At 40.4% G+C, this 18,401-nt stretch overlaps 1 protein-coding gene across 2 annotated transcripts; it reads left to right on the top strand.

The window, feature by feature from the left end:
• The first annotated feature begins 1,761 nt into the window (after positions 1 to 1,761).
• LOC308318043 (retinoic acid receptor beta-like) lies at positions 1,762 to 16,727 on the top strand. Of its 2 annotated transcripts, none has more exons than XM_080767409.1 (8): positions 1,762 to 2,341; positions 5,576 to 5,730; positions 7,699 to 7,840; positions 9,065 to 9,231; positions 12,063 to 12,239; positions 13,344 to 13,548; positions 14,848 to 15,006; positions 15,909 to 16,727. In XM_080767409.1, the coding sequence occupies exons 1-8, from the start codon at positions 2,185 to 2,187 to the stop codon at positions 16,112 to 16,114; spliced, it is 1,368 nt and encodes a 455-aa protein (XP_080623535.1). In that variant the 5' UTR covers positions 1,762 to 2,184; the 3' UTR covers positions 16,115 to 16,727. The 2 variants fall into 2 exon arrangements, with proteins under 2 accessions (XP_080623535.1, XP_080623534.1); XM_080767408.1 differs by having other exon boundaries at positions 5,573 to 5,730.
• Positions 16,728 to 18,401: the final 1,674 nt, after the last annotated feature.

Genomic DNA, 18,401 nt, shown 5'->3' with positions numbered 1-18,401 from the left:
TGTTCACCTCTTCCCAACCCAAGCAATTTAAAACACATTATAAACCCTTAATTGTTGTACACTCAGTTGAACTGACACTTGACGCCGAGACACACTGCACTGCGGGCGAGAGAAGCAGCTGATTGACAGATTAAAAGGGAGCCAGGTCATATGGGCGAGAATGTGATACTGTATAGTGGAAGGTAGAGATGAGGAGGGAAGAGGGGTAGGAGAAGGGCAAGAGAAGAAAGGGAGGAGGGTAAGGAAGAAGAGAAGAAGGAGGTGTTGGAAGAAGAGGTGGAGGGCGACGAGGGAGGACTGGACCAGTGGGGAGTTGCAGCAGCAGTAGTCTGCAGGAATGTTTCACATGCCTGTCCTCTGAATGACCCTCTCCTCCCTGGAGTGTGGGAGATACTAGGGGTAATTAGCCTCCTTTACCATTGGTGCTGCGCTGCCCTGCGCCTCAATGGGGTTAGCAGTGGCATTGAGGGAGACCAAGTGTATTTCTACTTTCTCACACACACAATAAAAGCTTTAGCATTCTTTGTCAGACTTCTTAGATGATAATGAAGGCTGTTTTCCACTGGGAGGGTGTACAGTCAGATATATATGTACACAGTAAAGTCCTCAGTGTTAATTTAACTCAGATGGATCCTTTTGGTTACATTCATACACTTTCTGAGTTACAAATGGATCATTTAACGTGCATGAATTGTGTGTACCTGTATCCAGTTGCTGGGATGGATGAAAATTTGCAGTTCATAATAACTTTAATTAAGTATTGTGGCAAAATCTCTGGATCTCATGTGCAAATGGCATTTTTATTTATTGTTAATGTTTTTTTTTGTTTAATGTATAGGCTTTTGGTCCAGGAAATCGGGTGAAATCAATTGAAGCTGATATATGCTCCAATTAATTTCATTATGCTGAAATGGAGCAGATTTTCCTACCATTCTTCCTTTCTTCTCATCAAGCCCGTCTTGCAGCTGACCTACTTTATCTTGTGGTAGATTTGATTATGACTCACTCTAACTGTGAATTTGTCTCACTTATGTCAAGGAGGGAGGATCAAAGTAGACGTGGATGAAGAGAAACGGAAGCTAATGAGAATAGATTTTTGTAGGAACCCCATGCATAGACCAGAGCATGCCAATGCTGTTGTTGCAACATCCTTATCTGTTTTGTTGTGATGCATGCCAGCCTGCAAGACATGCATGACTGTTTGTGTGATGCTTTTGATAAGACCACACAATCAAAACCTGGATATTTTTCCTGCACATTAGTGTAGGTACAATTAGATAATGCCTTAAAGACTTTAAGCAGAGTTCATATGTTATAAGAACATTTAACCTCACTCTAAGTTATCACTTATCATTATTCATTAGTGAAATTAAATGTATTTTATTCATATTTGCAAATACATAGATAGAAGATGGAGGTCTAAACAGCACATGGGTCTCTGGATGCATGGATTAACTGTTAACATAATGTAGCCAAAAGTATCTGAATAAAAAAATAAAATAAAAAGTAAAATCATAGACTATAATAATTAAGTGTTCGTGTATTGTATTGTATTTTATGAGACACAATCGCCACAATGTTATAGGCTCATTTTAGTACGAACAGGCCATCACTGTAGAGGAGAAGATCCTGGTACTTGGTGATGTCAGACCGTGGTTGGGTCATCTGAAGGTTAGGAGAAGGTTCATGGAAAGTTCAGTCGCATATATTAGGTAATTCTATCGGTCTCTGTGAGTGTGACATAACTAGTATGAAGTAGGTTGCAATGCTTTGAGACAGCAACTCATTCGTCAATTAAGAGAAGATAAGGACTCCTAAACAAACTTTGTTATGCTAAATAAGCACTCTGTTTTAGCCGACTTGCTGTGCTGTACGTTGCGGACGGTCTTGCGGAGTATACTAGTGTTTGCTGCCCGAGAAGACACAAGTATCTAGGCTGCTGATCGTACGTCGATGGAAAATAGAAGCGTGTGTACTGCTCACGCCCCTTTCGGTACAATATTCAGACGCTTATTATTGAAACGCCGTTTGGATCAATTACTAACTTTGTCTGAAATGCTGCATACTATAGAAAGCAGGGAGCCTATGCTACACAAATAAGGATTGCGTGAATTTGCGTCGTTCTTCACTTGCGTGTTATGAAGACACCTCTCGGAAGGACATCGCTTTGAATGAACGTAGAAGATGTTCGACTATATGGATTTTCTCGCTGTTGGTAACGTGGAGATTCTGGATTTTTATACAGCAAGTCCTTGCATGCTGCAGGACCAGGAACAATCTTTTGCCTCATGCTTCAGTGAGTTAACAGAGTCGGATTGGCAAGTACATCGGACCTCGCAATGTAGGTTCAACTTCACGCATGAGAATGTTTTCTTTTCTGGTGATTGATGGGCCCATGCATGCACGTAAATTATTATTTTTGCATCATAAGAAATTGTGTTTGATATATGGTTTTGCCTATTAATATATAGCCCTGTTGTGAGCCAATATAAAGATTATACAGAGCATGCCAGAGTACGCTATGATAGCCATAACATAAAGCTAATTTAAAAAGGTCTACATCTGGGGGACCAAATGGTTATATAACACTTTAAACAAGTGATTCACTATAGGCCTTTAGCCTACATTGTATCTTTACACTTTAATAATATAGATATTAAAACATTAGAAACCATTTCAACAAATGCCAAATCGTTATACAGTTTTACTAAAAAATAAATAAATAAACAATGTAGCCTATTCTAGCCATGCAGACAATTGGACCAATTTGCAACAGGCCTATTTGAATTGCTGTTATGCTTTGATTTTAATTTGAATCCCGCATCGAAACGGAAAACGGTTTATTGTTGCTACATCACTACATTTGTATTTAGAATATATGTTATATTAACAAATAACTAAAGTATAGGCTGTATTTTTTTTTTAAAGTGTGTATTTATAGTTTACTTGGCATGATGTTGCTCAAATAATGCTTTTTGACCATCAGCGTCATCTCTCAGGGCATTCTTTTCTGTAGGTTTTCACAAACAGTACTTGGAATAACAAAACAGCAGTAGGATATCTGTAGCGGGATGCCTGTTGGAGGTCTGGCTGTTGTCAGTGGTTAGGACTGTATAGTTTGGACACACAGGAGAACAGGATGGTCATTCTGGGGTCACTTTGAGTTCACTGGACGGTCACCAACTCAGGAGGTCAGACAAGGTCCAGACTGTGCCACCAACACACACACACACACACACACACACACACACACACACACACACATTTTAGTTTTTGTATTTTAATTGAACTAACAAGGTGATTGAGCTCAGGATGACATCATGTCTTCCATGGTGAAACATTGTCATTACTAATAATAGTAATATTATCCAATCTACATTCTCAAGTTATCTTAAAAATGAATACCCTAAAATGTTCTTCAGATACAAATGGTTGACTCTAAAATACAAATGAGGCATTGTCATATACATCAAACGACACCACCTAAATTGGGGTAACCTCTCCCCTCCCCCATTCGAATCACTTTGCGTAGCATATCCCCCCCGCGCACACACACACACACACACACACACACACACACACACACAGCCTGCCCTACACTGTGTTCCACTCTCTCTTCCTCATCAGTCAGTTGTGGCATGCTCCTGCATTGTTTTGCGTTGGGCGAGAATGCTGGCTAATGGGGGTGTCCTCTTGTTTGACCTGGAGATTCCAGGTTCAACTGGAGGCCACTGGTTCAAGGGGATGGAGATAAGCAATTTTTCTCTTTTTGTCTCCTTTTAAATGTCTTTCTTAGTTGCCTTTTTTTCTTCTGTCAGAGGTTCTGTCCTCTAATGGTAGAGATGATTAGGAGACAGCAGGGAGGCTGGCATAGCCTGTTCTCCCGGTGTGAGAAATGTCCAGGGTGGGATGCTTCTCGGTGGAATGACCATAATGCTTATCCAAGAAAAATGCAAGTTAGTAGTACGAGCTCATATAGGGCTGCATGGGATCCTTTAGGATTTGAACGATCCGGCTCCTTAAAGATTCCCTCTTCTACAATTTTCAATTTAGACATTTAGCAGACGCTCTTAATCCAGAGCAATTTACGATAAGCAAGAACAACACAAGGTAATACATCAAATGTATAGAAATAGTCATCTAGGATCATAAGTAAACTAAGAACCTATCATCTGTCTAACAGTAGAATATCCGTACATTGAAACTATAAACACTATAGAATGGCCCGATTCCTTCATGTTTTAACGATTCCTGTATATATTTAAAAATCCAAATATAATAACACAAATTCACAAATATAACACAAATTCAATCATACTTGCATTAACAGGCTGACAGTTTCTGACTGTATTGCCTTTTCACTATCTTAAAACTCGAATCTGTTTTTTGCTATAATAGAAATACAAATTTGAGTTAAACTTGGCACTGTCTTTGAGTGTTGTATTTTATGACATCAGAGTTCATAATGTAGACTGTAGAGTGTTATCTGATTCATTCTGTACAAAATACAAATAGGTACAAGGATGTCAGTTAAAATGCTTATGCTTATTACATAAGCACTTAGTAATTAAAAATGAATACCAAAAACAATATAAAATTGTAGTAATACTATTTTCCTTTTTTCTTTAATGTGAAAACATTCTTGTCTGTTTTAGTCTCAACTGCCTGTAAAGCAAAACAACATAAACCATTTAAAATCTACTCCATTTCCCTCTACACCAAATCCCTTCGCCAGCCAAAATATCTACATATCTGTAGAATAGATCATTAATTGTGAATCTTCTATTTTCGCCAAATGTTTATCCCAGAATAGGGTTCTTGTTGTTAAGCAGTCATGCAGGACAGTCTGATCTAATCTCCCATTGGTTCAGTAGAGCAGCTCAGGCACCAATAGGAAGCTGTGATTGTACTGGGCACCTACAACGTGTAAAGTGTGTCAGTGTACTGCAGTGGTTCTCAAAGTGGGGTCTGCGGATCCCCAGGGGTCATTGAGGGCCTTCCTTCTAAGATTGATTATTAAGAATAAGAACCAAATGGACCCTTAATGGTCTGTAACTCTGAGAGTACGAATGGAACTGAAAGGGGTATGTGGCCTAATGCATACCAAACTAGGGGTCCTTTGAAATTCAGAAGTTTGAGAATCACTAGTCACATTCTCAAACCTTTGAATTTCAAGGACCCTTTATAGTGACTAGTGTATTGTGGGAAACTGGGAACATGATAATGAAACAAAAATCGAGCATGTTATAGTTTTCTGATTATTGTAATTGAAAAATGAAACGCAGAACTTCAGTGCTAATTTTGTTGAAACTCATCACTGAGTTTGAACACAATGAAAGATGAATCCTTTACAGCTTGTTAGGAGACACTTTGAGAAAACTTTCCCTGTATTACAAACATTAGACTGTGTGCAAATGTGTACACTTTCATAGTTAAATAAACACTAATGGTTTTAGAGTTCAGACACCATGGCAGATAAGTGTGACCTCTGCATCATTCATTTTCCTTTGACAGTTTTGCTTTCAGTGTCACTCTCTCTTACCCCTTCTTTTCCCTTGTTATCATGTGTTAGCAGCAGTGGAGAGTCAGAGCTCTAGTTCTGGTTCAGAAGACTTATTTGCCAGTCCCCGATCCCCACTTCCCCCTCCTCGCACCTACAAGCCCTGCTTTGTATGCCAAGACAAGTCCTCGGGCTACCACTATGGTGTCAGCGCATGTGAGGGCTGCAAGGTAAGATTATAATAAATAATAATAATAATTAGTTCCCACTCTTTGGGGTGTTTTTTTGTCACTGTATATTTGCACACATGACATTTGTCCTCTGCATTTACCCATCCTATAACTACTAGGAGCATTGAGCACCATTCTACGGCGCTCAGGAAGAGTCTTGCTCAGGGATACACATTGCTGGCCTGGCCTGGAATTGAACCTGCAACAATCAGGGCATCTGGCTTCCCAGGCGGCCTCACTACCACTCAGCTAAGATTCAGGGGTCAGGGGCGTCATTTGGAGTCTCAGGGGATGTCAACTGCAACCCCCTATACTGCCTATAGTGTTTGCATCTAACCTCAAATTCAGTTATATTATGCATTCTCAAACCTCTGAATGTTTTCTGTAAAATAATCAGATTTTAGATCGACACTATTCAATCTCAATCCACTCATCCGTCTACATGTGACACATGTTATTTATAAACATGTGTTTTCTTGTCTGCAACAATACTGTCATCAATACATTTTTACATGATTTAACAGCAGCCTACTCCAAAGCTAATACAAAATATATAAATGTACGTATTGTTTTTATCAAGGTGATTATTATTACTTTCACATAATAATAATTAAAAAGCCCTTTTAACATTGTGTTGTGTTGTTGCGACCGTAGGTTTGCAAATTACTATGAAAAACCTGTCCACGCCATCCCGTTACGCCTCGTGACACGTCATGCCACATATATGGCCAGACCTCATCAAACCCTGTACACTCAAGACACCTCCCCCGCTGCCACCCTATGATCTCCATATGGAGCTGACCTGTTCTGACATTCCATATGTTGTTCTGGCCTCATCAAACCCTGTACACTCAAGACACGCTCCATATATGGCCAGTACAGAATTAATTCCATATGTTGATCCGACTCCCCATGCCAAAGCGCCAGCCCAGCAGTCTGCCATCAACCAGGCGGATGCGTGCACACGACCGAGACAGAGAGACAGAGAGACAGAGAGAGAGAGAGAGAGAGAGAGAGACAGAGAGACAGAGAGACAGAGAGACAGAGAGACAGAGAGACAGAGACAGAGAGACAGAGAGACAGAGAGACAGAGGGAGAGAGAGTAGGAGAGAACACAGAGCAAGAAAAACAACAAGCCAAGTGCAAGAGTAACAATTAGATCTCAAGAATGTCAAGATGAAACATGAGAGATCAAGTTCCCCAGATTGCAGATCCTCTGAGTAATGAATGAAATCATGACCGTACTCATGGGAGCATTTGACTGCTGTCTGTGCTTATTTACATCAAACTCAAGTAGACCTGAACTTTGGCCTCATAAACTGCCTCCATGCTAGGATCATAGTGTTTCAGTCAATACTATTGATAATGGCCTCCCTTTACAACAAATGCATGGTCTCTTTCACAATCTGTTTCCTCTTATTCCATAGAAATTAATCTTAAAATTATATTTGTGTATTATTGTTTAATGCTCTTTTTCGGTGCAATATCCTAATATTTAATCTAAGAAAGTAAGTGCTTTTAAAAGTTTTGTTCACTTCATTGGGGTCTTTGCAAATGGCTGGGTTTCCCAAAGGAAATATACATAGTGAGTGGGCGTGTGGTTTTTATATTTAAATGAGATGAAGAAAGTCACCACTCACATCACACATTTCTCTGCGAATGGTTTTACTACTGCCACATGTCGACAGGTGTGTGTAGTCTAAATAGGCTTTAGGGAAACAGGTTTGCTTTTAAATGTATTCATGCAAAAGGCCTTACGTGCAAAATGAGGACAGGTGCTCTAGTCTAGGTTGTCTATTTCTATGTTGTTGTGTTTGACAGTGTTTCGAGGGGTGTGTTCAAGCTTCATGCAACACAACATTTCTTTGGAAAACCCAGCCAGTCTGTGTGCTACTACACATTTAATAGGTGCTGTGATTTGATCATAAAACAAATTAATACTTTCCTCCTTCGCTTGTGTCTTTATAGGGGTTCTTCCGACGTAGTGTCCAGAAGAACATGGTGTACACCTGCCACAGGGATAAGAATTGCATTATCAATAAGATCACCAGGAACCGCTGCCAGTACTGTCGTCTCCAGAAATGCTTTGCTGCCGGCATGTCTAAGGAGTGTAAGTGTCTGGTGCGCTTTAATTATCAGGATTGTCAGCTCACCCTATTGATCAAATATTCCTGAAGTCCTTGTATACAGTCTCAAACACAATACATCTATGTATAGCAATATCCTGAGGTTAAGAGTTAAGAAGATAGCAGCCATAAAATATACATAGGGGAATATAAAATGGTTCAATAATGCAGTTTTTGAAAGATAGTAGGTAAATTATTTAAATCTTTTACAAAATGATAAGACACAGGGTTAACAATATATATATTGTTAACAATATATATATTGTTAACTGTGTCTTATCATTTTGTAAATCACTTTGGGTGTACTGTAGTCAGGTAAATATAGCAGTAGTATCCTTCAAAAACATAAAGCTGTCCACTACCCACTACTCATTTGACTCGAATGATAAAGTCATTAATTGCGGTGGGAGAGGGGGAAGGGTTTGGGAAGTAGAACATGTGGCTCTGCAGCCACATGTATCATTGTTAACCCTCAGCACTCAGACACATGCATTACATAAATACATCACATGTGTTCGCCTTGTGGACAATGTAATGCATAACTCCGCCTGCCGCCGCAGCCCATATCCAGTGATTGAGATGTAATTTGATCTCACTCACTGCTGGTGTTTACACAATGAGGGACTGGATAAAGAGCATCCAGTGAGAGCGAGAGGAGGAGAGTCCAGCGTAGCAGTGCACAGGCACGTCACTTGACGTCAGGCAGCGTGGCAGCAGTTACGTAAGAAATGGAACTCCCAACATGTGAACGGCTGCCCGGCCCAGTCATTGGGCTGCAGTGAAACGTGTTGACACACATACCACAGCGGTTATGAAAGGATAACCTTATTAAGTTACCTTAAACTAAGTTTGTGGACTGCCTGAAGTAGAAAGTTGTACTATGGCCCATAAAACGCTGATTCTAGAATCAATTTAGAAACCAAACTATTTACAAGATTTCGTATCATTTATGCATTCATCAGGCCTATCATATGTAGTGTAGTAACATAATAAAATACTGCTGTTTCAGATGGTTACCTCACACAAGGATAATTATTTTGTCTGACATTATTTTCAAATTCTTCTTTTTTTACTCAGCACTTTAGCAACATCATTTCAAGTCAAATAAAGTAACATAACTGGAATCATTAACGACCAGCATGACACCACTTGGAATCCCTTTCACTTATTTCTCCAATTTCCCATTTATCGTCTCACCCCTTCCCCAGCTGTGAGGAATGACCGAAACAAGAGGAAGGAGAAGAAGGAAGCTGTGAAAATGACCATCTTGGAGACGTATGAGCTGAATGCAGAACTTGGCCTGATTGTGGAAAAGATATGCAGGGCGCACAGAGAGACCTTTCCATCCCTCTGCCAGCTGGGAAAATACACCACAGTGAGTCACGATATGTTTTCCATTTTCAACTGTTTAGTTGTTGTTTTTGCTGCTTCATTTCCTTCCCAATTCCCTTCTGATCTGTGGTTTTATCAAGGCTACAGAAAAACATGTCCATGTGCTTAAATGTATGAGTAAAACACTGACCACAACACTGGTATTTGAGGGGCACTAGCCCCTTCTCCTATGTCCAGCTTTTAGTGTGTGTGCAAACATAAACGTTGTCCTACACAAACATTAAATGCCATTGACAATGAATGGACAATTTTGAGTGTTTGTGTAAACACAAACGATTGCGTAACACAAACATTGAAGACGAAGGTGAGGACGCAAATTCTGATTGGCCGGAATTAGATGATGTATGATGATGTATGATGATAAGAGCGCCCCTCACTTCACACGGGTGTGTGAAGTCGCTTGCACACACACGCACGCAAGCACGCACACACACACACACACACACACACACACACACACACACACACACACACACAGGTTGAGAACTCCTGCTCTACTGTATGGGTAGAAAAAAACGATGGAACAGTCATTTAAATAATTAATGGTTAAATCTGGAAAATGGTCAGCAGTAATGTCAAGTACACCATGTGTGGGCCAATCATACTACATCAATCAGTATGGTCTATTAAAGTAGTCGCACCCGGCTGACACACGCTGTGTGTTAATGTTATGTTTGGTCTAATACCGTACCGTTCACTGTGTGTTAATGTTATGTTTGGTCTAATACCGTACCGTTCACTGTGTGTTAATGTTATGTTTGGTCTAATACCGTACCGTTCGCTGTGTGTTAATGTTATGTTTGGTCTAATACCATACCGTTCGCTGTGTGTTAATGTTATGTTTGGTCTAATACCGTACCGTTCGCTGTGTGTTAATGTTATGTTTGGTCTAATACCGTACCGTTCACTGTGTGTTAATGTTATGTTTGGTCTAATACCGTACCGTTCGCTGTGTGTTAATGTTATGTTTGGTCTAATACCGTACCGTTCGCTGTGTGTTAATGTTATGTTTGGTCTAATACCGTACCGTTCACTGTGTGTTAATGTTATGTTTGGTCTAATACCGTACCGTTCGCTGTGTGTTAATGTTATGTTTGGTCTAATACCGTACCGTTCGCTGTGTGTCCATTTTCCAATGGCACATACGATGCAGGCAGTTCTTCATGCAGAAGATTATTTACTTCACCTGCACGGTAAAGTAAATAAATATATCATTCTGCATGAAGATACTGTTTTGCACAAACAGTATCTTTTTGGTTCCATAAACAGATTAAGGAATTGTGTCCTTCAAACATTTTGCGCCGCAGCGATTTAAACAGCGTGGTACACAGCAGTAACCTGAAGTAAAAAACGAACCATTGCCCTTCCGGGTCAAACCTCCCACCTATGCCAGTGAATCACTTCTTTATACATCACAGCGCCACCCCATGGTCACATAAATCCATTTGATATGTTTCACTCATCTGGCTCTTACTGTACATGGTCCTTGAGATGGGCAGTATTTGAAATACATGTATTTGAAATACGTATTTGAAATACTTTTTTGTATTTTGTAATTTGTATTTCGCTGGGATGGAAGAAATGAGATGTATTTTGTATCTAAATACTTTCAAATTGAGTATTTTCTGTATTTCAAATACAGAAAATACTTTTTTTGTTTTAATGTAATTTTATTCTCAAATGGACACATGTTAAACATTTACACTGCCTCAGGTTTAAACTGTAGGGGCAAAACACACACACCCACCCATACACACAACACTGTCACTTCTATTCCGCCTTCTGATTAATCAATCAGATTGATTGATTGATAATATTTATTAACAGTTTGCAGAATTACAGTACATTTCAAGCACAAACTCAATACAAAGACTGTTAACTATGAGTAGACGACCCAATTAATCATTACACTTGTTTACAACAGGGTCCACCATGTTCAATTCATCAAAACATTTAGAGACGTACAAATAGACACTTCTGTTAGTTAAAGAACAGAACAGGAATTCATCATAAAGGGAAAATAAACATATACAGTGAGGGGAAAAAAGGGGGGGGGATTCAGATTTTATGGGGGCCAGTTTCGAATTGCAGCTGTCCGTAGGTGCCCTTTGAGAGCCGTTTTGAAGGAGTCAAGGGATTCACATGTCTTAATGACTGTTGGTAGGGCGTTCCACATTTTGGTGGCATAGGAGCGGAAATAATTTAGTCCCTTGTTTGTGCCGGATCTGGGTTGTACATGGTTTGTTGCACTCCCTCTGGTGTTGTGGGTGTGGACTTCGTTTAAATTAAGGAAGTATTTAGACAGGTACATGGGTATCTTGGTGGTGTATCGAATCTTGTGGACCAGACCCATTGCAAGATGCTGTACTCTGTCGTCGACCCTAAGCCATCCCAGCCTGTCAAAGTGGGCAGGGGTGAGGTGGGTTCGGGGGGTGAGGCCAAGTAGGAGCCTGACCAGTTTGTTTTGGGAGGTCTGGAGCCTTGGTTTAAGGGCATTTGAGGTGCTGTGGTACCAAGAGGTGCACGCATAGTCAAAGAAACCTTGTATGAGGGCTCCTGTTAACGTCTTCAAGGTGATTTTGTTGACCAGTGAGGAGATCCTATAAAGGAATCTTGTTCTTTGATTGACTTTTTTTATTACGTTGGTGGCCATTTTATCAGAATACATTTTTTTGACCCAGTATTTGTATTTTGTATCAAAATACATTTTCAATGTATTTTGCCCATCTTACACTGCATTTAATTGGAAAGACATAACAAATACTCCTCTCTATCTGTCTCTCACATCATGTTTCCCCTTTCATCCCACTGCAGAATTCAAGCTCTGACCACAGGATCCAGCTGGACCTTGGGCTGTGGGATAAGTTCAGTGAGCTGGCCACAAAGTGCATCATCAAGGTGGTGGAGTTTGCCAAGAGAGTGCCTGGCTTCACCGGCCTTACCATCGCTGACCAAATCACTCTTCTTAAAGCTGCCTGTCTGGACATTCTGGTAGGGCTTTAGCTTCTACCAGGGCTTTAGCTTCTACCTTTCTGAAGGGGAAATAGGTCTGAGTAGATGCTATTGTTAAAATATAAAAAAAATCCCGGAAGAGAGAATGCAAAATCAACATTGAAACTTGCTTTCGGTGTGCCAGCTTTAAGCATGCACACAGTTTGAAGGCTATGTAGTCTATTGATAAGGATTGATAAGGAATCCAGTGTTAATTCGTGTTAATTTTAAATAAATTATCCCTAAGGAATTGACTGTGTATCTATGAGAGAGAGGCAGTGACAAAGGAGGTGTGCATGCGCGTGCGCGAGTGCGTGCGTGTGTGCGTGCATGCATGTGTGCGTGCGTGTGTGAGTGCACGTGCATGTGTTTTCCTTACATACCTTTCCTCTGTTGTCTTTCCTCTGTTGTTCACTGCAGACTGTGTCCTCTGTTGTCATCAAAGCTTTCTGTCTCTGCCAATGGTAATCCACTGCCTGGTTGCCCCACAGGACGTTTATGTCAAATCAAAGCGCTATCACATTTATTTATTTATTTCACCATGGGGGTGTTTTCCTAATGAGGCATGCTGGGACAAATATTACTGTTGCTAAATTTAACAATGATTTAACATGATCTGTCTCATATTGCCATACTTTTTTCTTTTTCTTTGATTCTTTACATTTTTCTTGCATACTTTGTCTTTGTTACATCTGTCATTTCTCTACAGAAACAGATGAATATATCAAACTGCCACACAGACAGTTATGCATATTTAGACGCTTCTAATTATAACTTTCAAAAGCTTTATTACAATCAAAGAGGTCTAAACAGGGTTCTGAACCGCTTTCTGCCATGATGCAGCTGATCCATTGATTGTAGGCCACACATGTTCATGATTCAAGTTTCTTGGGATGTACCATCTTATTTTCAAGCGTAGAGAGTAGACAAAACAAATGACATACCTACATACATGGACAAAACAAAACACATACACTAACTGTTGCGAACGTCACAGCCTCAGAATAGCATAAATTGACACATTTTGGGCATTAGTTTCACAGTTTATGGGGTTTTGTCTTTTTGAATCTTTTATCCTCTCATTGTGTCTCTCCTCCCTTGTAGATCTTGAGGATCTGTACACGCTACACTCCTGACCAGGACACAATGACCTTCTCAGATGGGCTGACTCTGACTCGCACCCAAATCCATAATGCTGGATTTGGACCTCTTACAGACCAGGTTTTCACTTTCGCTGGCCAGCTGCTGCCCCTGGAGATGGATGACACAGAGAGTGGCCTCCTCAGCGCCATCTGCCTGGTCTCTGGAGGTACTGCTGTTGATATTCAAGTATATGTCAACGAGTTTGTCCTGCAATGTATGTCCTCAGATAGCAGAGACAATGTTATGTAAGCCAGAGGCGGAGCCTTTCCAGCATATGGGTATGCTGGATTTTAAGCAATTAAAATCATATAGCCAATCATGTCCAAGTTAAATGTAAATAAGCATGGTGATGTTACAGGAACAAAAAACAACATGTAAATAATACAATCGTGTTGTGTGTATAACAAAATCAAAATTAGCACATTCATATTGCACAAGCCTACACATTTGTTTCCCTTCGAATTCAAATGCCAAATAAATCAGTTCACATTCTTATAGATGCACATTTTCAGTTCTTTCTCTCCAAGAAGGACAGCAAGAAGTGAGAGATTAACCTCTAAATGCAGGTAGGGTTATCAACATTTTTAAAAGAGTGCTTCCGCCATAGTCTGAAAACCCACCTTTTCAGACTCCATCATGGCCCATAGCACTTACCCTACCCCCTTAGATAGAATTTCTGTAGACTTAGATAGCATTTGATACAGACTTATAGCATGTTATGTAGACAGCACTATAATTGCATTTGTAGCAATTAGCATAGTATAGTATGTATAGTTTATATGTATAGTTTCATTATATAGATATTCCACTGTTACGTTCTTAGCTTATGCATGTTTCATGATAAATGCTTTTTATGTGATGTATTCCCATGCTCTTTTGTTCTTGCTTAATGTAAATCGCTCTGGATTAAGAGCGTCTGCTAAATGCCTAAATTGTAATTGTAGTCTGTAATTGTTGTCTGTAATAGTTCATATTTTTCAAGCCTATTTGTAGGCTTTTCTTTTCTATTACACACATATTATATTGTCTAGAATAGATAATAGTACATACCAACAGTCAGACACACTCCCAAAACCCTAACCTAACCCTAACCTCACAGGAAGCCACAGGTGATTTTGAACCCACAACACAGGTGGTTTTTATCCAGCACTTTTGTCCATTTATTATGACTTTGAGATTGTTTTTCTGTAAAGTCACTTGGTGGTTTGCAGTTTTTGGGGCTTGTTTCTAAAGTGTAGTGGCTTTTTGGGGCTTGCTTCCTAATGTTGTTTAGATCAGTGGTTCTCATTCTTCTCAAACATTTTCTTTCCAAGGACATATCCCATGGTTTTTTTTTATGTATCAGATCTACAAGCTCGTTGTGAGCTAGTGTATGATTTGTGTGGCCTAGTCGCTTCTTTTTTACTTGTTTTCGTAGATCTGGTTGCTTATTTCTCTGTCACCACTGCTGCTGTCCTGTCAACAGATCGTCAGGATCTTGAGGAGCCGTCCAAGGTGGAGGTGCTCCAGGAGCCCCTGTTGGAAGCTCTCAAGATCTACTCCCGTAAACGTCGTCCCAGCATGCCCCTCATGTTCCCCAAGGCCCTCATGAAGATCACAGACCTACGCAGTATCAGCGCTAAAGGTCAGAGTTAACAAGACCATTTTCATGAAAGTTAATGATTTATAACAAATTGTTCTTAGAATATTACTACTGTGGCTGCTTAATAGCAGTTGAGGGGGGTGATCATGCATATTCAGAGCCAAAAGTTTTGGGGAGGTTTTATTGGTCTAAGTCAGAGAACCAATGGTTTGAGGTATGCTGTAAATTAATGTAAATTAATAAATGTGAATCTAGCTCTATAACACAAACTCCACCCTGTGGTCATAGGCGTTATTGCACTGCTCGTTATGCGTTGGTCCCTACAGTTCATCTTGTCACTTCGCACTAACATCTAGCGCCCTCACATCTAGCGCCACGCGTAAAAGAAACGCTTCCCATCACGCACCTGCACTGCATTAACCTGCGTGTCACGTGATCGGTTGTATCGGCTGATCGGAAGAAGGAAATTACGGGATTTCACAGCCATCCACTTCCTGTTTCAGCTCAGTTTTAAAACCCTTTATTCTCGGAATCTAGGCTGCATCCGCGGTGATTTAACAGAATGTGATGTAATTTGCATCACAGTGAGTAAAACGTTGCACAATAACATTCAAATGCAAACTGTACGGTAAATATCCAAGTTGGAGGCATGCAATGTAGTGCGTGGGAATTCCTATGGAATGCATTAGTGTTTGTGCATGGAGAGATTTGTGCAAACAGAGTGATTTGGTAGAATACTGCTGCACCCCTTTTCAATTAGGGTAGAAGGATGTTCCCTTTTACGTATGGTGCCGAAATTAGCTGATTAACAAGCTCACAACAACGCAGCAATTGTGGTGTGGGCGGTGGGACTCTGTTAAATGCCTAAATTGTCAATTGTACGCATTCCCGGTGTTGACGGGTTAAAGGACTTCAGTCTAAATCAGGCTTTGATTTGTATACAGGGGCCGAGCGGGTGGTCACGCTGCAGATGGAGATCCCCGGCTCTATGCCTCCTCTGATCCAGGAGATGCTGGAGGACCTGGAGTACCTGGAGAAGCAGAAGAAGAAGAAGCAGCAGCCTGTGGAGACCGGTTCTGCAGAGCAGAACCACAGCCCAGCCATGCTCTCCATCTCCACACAGTACCTAGACACAGGATTGTTCATGTGAAGGAAAAAATATCAACAACAACACAAAAAAAAGACCCTGTCACAATATAATACCTCCAGCAAAATCCCTCAAAAGAATGACCACATAGCTTAATGTTGGTTGGCCACTTAAACCCTATACTTGGTTGACCGGAGTCGCCCAGGGCTACTAGTGTGCTTTTCTGTTTTCACTCTACTTTAAATATCTTCACTGAAAATAGTCTGCAGGCTCACAATACATCAGAACATGGCTCATTGTGACCTTGTCGATCTGCTATTTTCTGTAAAAGTTGTCCCCACAATACGGATGCCAGGGTTTAAGTGGTTAATAGCTTCATACAAGCGCAGGGGTCCAGAGGGTTTTTATTCTAGTGTTTTACCTCAGTTTCTGCCTCAACTGTATTTATATTTGCATGATATATCACATTGATTTAATTTCATACCTCAATAAATAGCAATACCTAGAATAGCAAACATAGCCAACTTGTGGAATGAAGACAAACTTAAATGTGTGAGCTTTTAACATGCAGTGATAACGTCTTATTTTAGTTGTGATTCACTCATGAGAACCATGAGCCCGTGTGAAGGGCTGGGAGGAGTAAGAACCATGAGAACCATGAGCCTGTGTGAAGGGCTGGGAGGAGTAAGAACCATGAGAACCATGAGCCTGTGTGAAGGGCTGGGAGGAGTAAGAACCATGAGAACCATGAGCCTGTGTGAAGGGCTGGGAGGAGTAAGAACCATGAGAACCATGAGCCTGTGTGAAGGGCTGGGAGGAGTAAGAACCATGAGAACCATGAGCCTGTGTGAAGGGCTGGGAGGAGTAAGAACCATGAGAACCATGAGCCTGTGTGAAGGGCTGGGAGGAGTAAGAACCATGAGAACCATGAGCCTGTGTGAAGGGCTGGGAGGAGTAAGAACCATGAGAACATGAGCCTGTGTGAAGGGCTGGGAGGAGTAAGCAATTTTTGCGTACAAAAGGGAAATGTAAATTATACAAAAGTTGAGTATTTACAGATAAAGATCACCTAATTACACAGAATGTTTATAACTGGTAGTAAAGTTCACAAACTGGTCTAACTGATTTTAAGATAAGATAATGATGATTATGGCTAAAAGAGAGTCTAATCATGCAGTATGACAGTGTTGACTTGATGTGTACAGTAATCACAGAAAGTACAGTGGGGTCAATGAGGAGTCATTCAATGGTACCTGCTGGCCCGCCCATATAACTGCAAGACACTGTGCCAACCAAATGGTATATCGGTAGTATATCGTTGCTGTCAGGCAGAAACCTCTTATCTCCATATATTTAAGAAAAGAACGTAAATGAATGCCCTACTACTTGATCATACTACAGCCCAGCGTCACGCAAGACAAGAGTATCAAAAGTAGCACATCCACAAGCTCAAAACACAATGTAAAGTGACTGAGTGTGAGCCGGTTGAGCTACTTTTGCGTTTTTTTTTTTAATTTAAATACTGATAAAGTGACTGTTTTGGACATATGAGGTTTCCACCCGACAGAGACAATGTGTGAAATGTTAAATAGCACATGGAGCCTTTCTTAAAGAGTAATGTCGGTCAATTTTAGGATTCTTATCATATTATAATTTTTTATTGTTTTGGTTGTTGTTTTTTCACCAGTTGAGTCATGTATATAGTCCCTATCACTGCAACCCCCAATGTTGGCCTGGGAAGGGTGTACACCAGTGACTCATCTCTGGGACCCCATTTGTACAGTTTCAGAGTTACAAACCCTCGAGGGACCATTTGGACCCCTACCCCTGGTGGTCCCCGGACCTGACATTGAGAAACAGTGGTGTAGACAACCACATGTTCATGAGTCACACAAAAGCATCAAAAGTAGCACACCCACACGTTCGAAACTCGCCGTGAAGTGACCACATTTTGAGCCGATTGAGCGACTTATGCCGTTTTTAAATTTGAATCCTGAAAAGTAACTGTTTTGGACATAATGAGGTTTCCACCCGACAGAGACAATATAATATGTTAAATAGCATATGTTAACTTCACATGGAGCTTTTCTTAAAGAGTAATGTTGCTCAATCTTAGGATTCCTCTAATATTATTTTTATTGTGTTTTGTGATCAACTGTTTTGGTGGTTGTTGTTTTTATGTTTTGTTTTTTAAGTGGTGCAAACACTTCAAAAAGGACAACTTTAGTTTTTTTCAACCAAGGTTCATGTTTTAGGTTAAAGTAAAAGATGAGTGTTTTTTTTCATTTGCTGCTTTCTTTCGTTCTAGGGATTTTAGCTGCTGGCATTTGAGCATGGGGATAAATATGTA

Source organism: Protomyctophum bolini (assembly GCF_963924005.1).
Source record: "Protomyctophum bolini genome assembly, chromosome: 7".
NCBI classification, from domain to species: Eukaryota; Metazoa; Chordata; class Actinopteri; order Myctophiformes; family Myctophidae; genus Protomyctophum; species Protomyctophum bolini.
This window is presented reverse-complemented; position numbering and strand designations above follow the sequence as displayed.